The 6,000-nt window shown below is 39.9% G+C and overlaps 1 protein-coding gene across 1 annotated transcript in view; it reads right to left on the bottom strand.

Moving 5' to 3' along the window:
* Window positions 1–203: 203 nt before the first annotated feature.
* Window positions 204–6,000, bottom strand: part of AFF2 (ALF transcription elongation factor 2) — a 260,919-nt gene continuing 255,122 nt past the window's right edge. Inside the window, exon 21 of the mRNA XM_074147510.1 lies at window positions 204–3,416. Within this exon, the coding sequence (XP_074003611.1) occupies window positions 3,295–3,416 (122 nt within the window). The 3' untranslated portion in view covers window positions 204–3,294. The remainder of the gene's footprint in view (window positions 3,417–6,000) is intronic.

Below are 6,000 nucleotides of genomic sequence, written 5' to 3'. Positions count from 1 at the left end.
ATGACAGTCTTGTCAGCTCTGGCAATTTTTTATGAAGCTTGGTGACCTTCTTAAATCCCAGCTGCAGAAATCGAGAGACATCACTGTCCCAGTTTATCACTATTAAAAACAAATGTGTAGTTTCTGGCCCTCGGCATGCTTGAAAAATGCCTGAAAATGTGTCATGAAATCAGTCTCAGAGCTCAGTATCCAGAAGGCAAAATAGGAACCAAAAAAGTTTATTTATAAAAAAACACCAAACCAACCCATGATTTGAAGCCAATCTTGTAATTTTTGGTGCTTGGTTCATGAGTTTGAATGCCTGAAGTGGGCAGTGTTAAGAGCAGACATAGCAAATGCCCAAGCAAACACACACTGCTTCTCCATGGATTGAAACAAACAAACAATCTCATTTGATTAACTCTGCTGGAAGTAATATTTTAAGGGGTAAAATGATTCCACAAAGATGACATGTTGGCATTTGAAATGAGATGAATATAGTGCCTGTAAAAGTGCAATAATCCTTAATAACTAACCCAAAAGAAGCATCATCCCCAGGGATAAGACGGTAATTCACTCTCCATATTTAATTTGTTTCTAAGCCGCTTTTGAAACAAGACTGCTAAATAGTAAGTTGGCTTGTGATCCTAGACTTGACTGCTGGACTTATTATAATCATGCCATTGATTCAGCATACATTTCAAACTAAGTCACAGGATACAAAATCAGGTGGGCTAATTCCTTAAGCTGTTTAAGCAAAAGATTGTGAACACGGGGTAAATTTAGAGATAGGAGTGTTTACTGCAAGCAACAGGGGAAAGATAATACATTGTCATCACCGAGTGACTGCAGCTGACTCTTTGAACAGTCTTGTGTCAGAAGATTGTATTTCAAGACATATCTATCCTTCATAAATGCATGGAAGTCTAGGATTTCAGTCTACATTAAAGGAACAAGCGATGACAATGCACTTAATTAGACTAAATAGTTACTGAATCTCATTAGTGAGATCTTGCAAAAAGAATGGAAAACTCTGGCTTAACAAAACCCCCCAACAGTACTTCATCTAAGTACTCACCCTGTTCAAAAAAATAAAAAAAAAATACTGCAAGTGTTTTGTTTTCCTTTTCTTAAAAAAAAAAACCCAACAACCACCTTTCATCTACATTTCTTAATAGTTCTCACTGTTGTGGTTTTATTCATTAGCTACCGGGGCCAGAATCAGCGTGACAAATGCTGTCAGATTCACGTTTCAGCCGTGTTACCGAAACCCTCAGAGAACAGATAAGAGAGTATCGACCACTTCAGGAACAGGAATGTGCAGATAATACAGGATGTGCATGTTCTGCAAATGTCCTTTGCAGACAACCCTAAACTGGATGATTTCTCTAATGATGCACTTTGGCTAAATTTACAATATAGTCTAGTGGAACAAAATATTAGGAATTATTGATTTTTAAGAAAAGGCAGTACTACAGGGAGTTAATATACAACAGCTACAGTAATATTTGTCTTTAATGTGCATTGGGCAGAGTCCTTAAACTGCTCTTATTGCAAATATCCAAGGCCTGCTCTAAAAATCATATGAGCCTGAACCTTTTAAATGCAAATTTGTCCTATTTATCTGGTCACAACCCAGTGAGTAGAATCCAATAACTCACCAGATTAAAGGATATACAGGATTATATAGCAGAAGGTAATTGCAATTAACTAATATCTGGATGGCATTTAATACACATATTGTATTATTTCAATGAGATGAGACAGAATAATATTTACATTGCTATGAGCATTTTCTGTTTATAGAAATGGAATTTACAGTTCAGTAAGGTATGCAGGCGCTATATCAAGAATGAGATGAGACCATTTAAAGTCTTGTGAATTATTGATATAAATTCATTTTGTTTTGTTTCATGCACCAGCGCTTCTTGCAGCAGCACCAGAAGAGCAGTGCAGTTTATAACGGGGAAAAAAAGAAGAGGAAAGAGCAAATGTGAAATGGTGTAATTTATTCACAATTGCTTTGAAATTCTATCTGAATTGTCTCATTATTATTCACGCATTAGAGGAATGGTCCAAAACATGACAGCATGGGTAAACAGATGCAGAGTTTGGAAAATAGGTAATCTGACTGAAGTATTCGTGGCCATTATTAAACAAATGTTATATTGCTTTTGGGTAAATCTGGTGATTTTATTTAATTTGACATTGTTTTCAAGATAGCAAGATAATACTGTTCGTTTCTAACGCTCTGAAATGAACAAACAGGTGAAAATTGATGCCACATGGAATTATAATGTTTCAACAGTAGCTGGTTAGTTAAACTTCTAGAGAGTTTCATGAAGAATCTGCATACACTTATTAATGGACTTTTACATACAATATCAATGCTTAGAGTGCAGCGGTCCCATTAAAATCTGCTTTCACTGAGTCACTATGCAAGGAGAGATTGTTCTATGAAGAAGAATCTTGGATGAGTATTTGTTTGAGACTAAACAGTAAAACTGAAAGAAAATTCACAGATTTAGTACAGGAATGGTAGAAAAGACTATGAAAGCTAATATTTTGAAATTGCCTAAAAACTGCAATAAATTCTGCTGCCTACTGAAATTATTAAGCCAACAATAAACAGGAAGAATGGAATATCAAAACCTCATTGCATAGTGTGTCATCGTTCTTTAATGAGGCATTCCTTCAACCTTTTACCTCTTAACACCTTTGGTGATCTTACATTATTTACCTGTAAGATATTCAATGTTCTCTTTTAGAGATTAAGCCTATAGGAAGTATGAAATCTTAGGAATGTACTGTGTCAGGTAACGATGCCAGAATTAAGTGCCGAAAAGCTTGGTTCAGGTTCAGAAGACGATTTTGAACGAATAGCTATAACTTCTACTAATTTATTTCAGAAGGGACTTCTCATATATACCCTCAAATATTTAAGACGCTTTGTACTATTTCTCAGGAATCCATATCTTCTCAAAGTGCTTTTTTGTTTTCACTTGAAGGCAGCATGGACTTAAAACAATACTGCAGGGAATGTACCGTTCCATAAAGCACATAAGGATGGCAGGATCCAGGAGACACAAGGCATAGAAAATTGTTGAAAATTATTAGATGGTACAACACATACTGCTCTTGAGTCATAAGTTCCATTTATGGTGACTTCTACTTCCAATAGATAGGATATTAAAAAAGGCAATAAAAATGAAGTTACATGAATAAACTTCCAGAAATGAGTGGAGTTCCACCAGTGATCGTCTCTGCGCTGGTAGAGGTAGAAGAATGGGGATGTAATGAACGGGGCAGCAGTCACTACAACAAATGAGCCTCAATGCGGAGCCAGTGGAGTCCTTGGCGAACATAACGAACCAGATTGGTCATACTGCTGTGTTGTGTTAAGGGTCCCATCACTGAGTCCAGGTCAACAAAGAATTCTGCAACACACAAGAAACAGAAGTCAGTACTGTTTCAGGCAATGGTACAAAAATACATGTATTACCATGATTTCCCACTCAGTAGCAGCAGTGCAATTAGTCAGTTCTCAAGACGTTGAGCACATGGTCAGTAGGAAAGAATTTAAACAAAGGCAACAATATAATTAAACAGAACAAATCAGATCATCCGTGCTGGAAGTCAATCACAACATGCTATAAATGGTTGCCAGTAGTCTTCCTTTACCTCTGATGATCTGCACTTTCAGTTCTTTGAGCCTAAGTTTGCTGACTGCATGATTCAAACAGCTGGCAATGAACCGTGACATTTCCTTTTCTATGTTGTACCCTCTCCCGGGCAGGAAGAACTAGTCTGGATCTTGCAGAGGACGTTGCTTACTCTTTTCCCCACCTTCCAATTTCTGTTCCTGCCATTGCAGCAGTTTTGGCCCTCTGCTCATCCTGCTCCAGCTGCAGGCCCAGAGGATGAGTGTGGGGTGGGAGGGGAGAAGGAAGAGGAGAGAGGGAACAGCAGGAAAATAGCATCTAGGAGACGAGGGGAAAGAAAAGACGGGTAAGGCCACTGGGATCTGGCGTTGGGAAGGGTTAACATGAGGTCACTAAACAGAGAGCCACAGTTAGGAAGCAACACACCAGTTTACTTCATGCCATGTGTTAGACGCACTTTCAGTGAAAGACTAATCCTGTTAGGCCCAACGGACCTTTCCTAATTGCTTTCAATGGAGAACTGGATTGTGTCCTCTGTTCTCCCACAGCTTGTCTCTTTGCTCACTGGGGCACAGGCATTCCCACATATACAACAGTTACACTATATTTAGGCGAGTGGGAGCCCACTCTCAGTTAAAGCCCCTCAGAGCTCAGATAACAACCGACAATCACAAAAACTTGTGGCTGAGCCCTTACATTCTCACCCTATCTAAAATCCGGTGTGCGGCACTCAGCCAGCTAATGCTGTACTGGCTGCAGTTCGGGAGAGCAGATGATGGGTACAAAATCATTATCAGTACTTTCTTCAGCAAGTAAGTGCTGCTTTGAGGTCTTCTATCCAAGTATTGACAGCCTGACCCTGGTCAGCTTGGGAGCTACAGCAGTATCACAGCACAAAGTGATTTGGCTGGAGGCAAGCATAATGAAAGCTTAGGGCTATCACCAGTTGCGTTAAGATGCTGCAGCCAGCAGTTACTTTTAATCTTCCTTCCTCTGTCTTTTATTCCCCTCTTCCAGTCTAAAATCAATACATTTGGAAGTGAAATAATGCACTGTCTTGCTTGCATTCTAGGGATCTCATTCTAGGCTCAGATTAATAATAATTGCTTTAAACACTGAGAATTCACCTTTAAGCCTAATTTCAGTTTAGCATTTCTTGAAAAAGCTACAGGCACTGAAGCCACTTATTAAATCTATACATGAAAGAGCAGGCCTTTGTCACTACAGAGCTGATAGTTTTCTACTGTAGAGAAAAAGTGCTGCTGTCTTTGGTAGCTTAAAAAAATTACCTGATTTCATAAAGTCAGCTGAGAGTTTGATGTTATAAATGGTGAACAACTCTCTAGGTGATCCAAACAAAGCAGCCCGTGGGTTGGCTTTGGGAAGTCTGTGGTTTAGCCTGGCCTGCTACATATGCAGAGTTTATAACAAACTCCATCTATTCTCCCATACACTCTAAACTCTACCGACCAGGGGAAATTCAACCAGAGCTACACGGCAGTATGTTCCCGCTTTCCTTTTCAAACCAGATCAGCTTGGCGGGTCACAGTTCTGCTGATCTCCCTCTGGCTATGCCTTTTTATTTTAATGACACATCTTTTGTCAGGCTGATAAGAACGGCTTCTGTCTCCTGCTCTGAGCCAGCTGGACATGAGTCAAGTCCAAACTGGGAGTGTGCAGGCATACTCAGAGGAGCACAAAACCTAAGCTGACAGCCGTGGACAAGGGGAGGCTGCACAGACCCTACAATGTGGAAGAAATCTCTTGTGTCTGCATGGGCATGACCTAAGAAACACCTATAACAGCAGTAGGACTCAGAGGTAAGGGCTATGAGACATTACAATGATGTGGCCACATTTTTATACCCATCTCTATTAGCTCATCAGGGACATGTTCTTGGGCAAGACACACCCTGTGATTCAGAAGACAACAGAAACAATGAGAGCTGACCACAAAAAAAAAAAAAAAAAAAAAAAAAGAAGAAAGAAGAAAGAAAATAGTGACTGGATCTGTTTTGTTGGGTTTTTTTTAAAGAAAATTCATGTTTATCTTAAATGCGTGTTTCTTTTTGGGTTTGTGTTTGTTTGGTTTTGAGACTATTCTTGTTTCAAGGAAAGGGGGGTGTAAATCTCATTTATGATGAACTGACTGCCCAAAGCCCTGAGAGAGAGGCCAAGAGATCTGTCCTTTACCTGGGACTCAAGGCAGAGCTGGGGTTTGCACCTACCCTGCTTGCTGTCATGGGGCATTTTTTGGCTCACAGTCCACACGCCAGTGTACCAGAGCCTGGGCAACGGCCAGTCCAGCTGGCAAAGGCGGATTAGAGACAGCTATGGGGAAAGGGAGGAGTCCTGTCCCA

Source organism: Numenius arquata, chromosome 5 (genome assembly GCF_964106895.1).
Source record: "Numenius arquata chromosome 5, bNumArq3.hap1.1, whole genome shotgun sequence".
Lineage (NCBI taxonomy): Eukaryota > Metazoa > Chordata > Aves > Charadriiformes > Scolopacidae > Numenius > Numenius arquata.
This window is presented reverse-complemented; position numbering and strand designations above follow the sequence as displayed.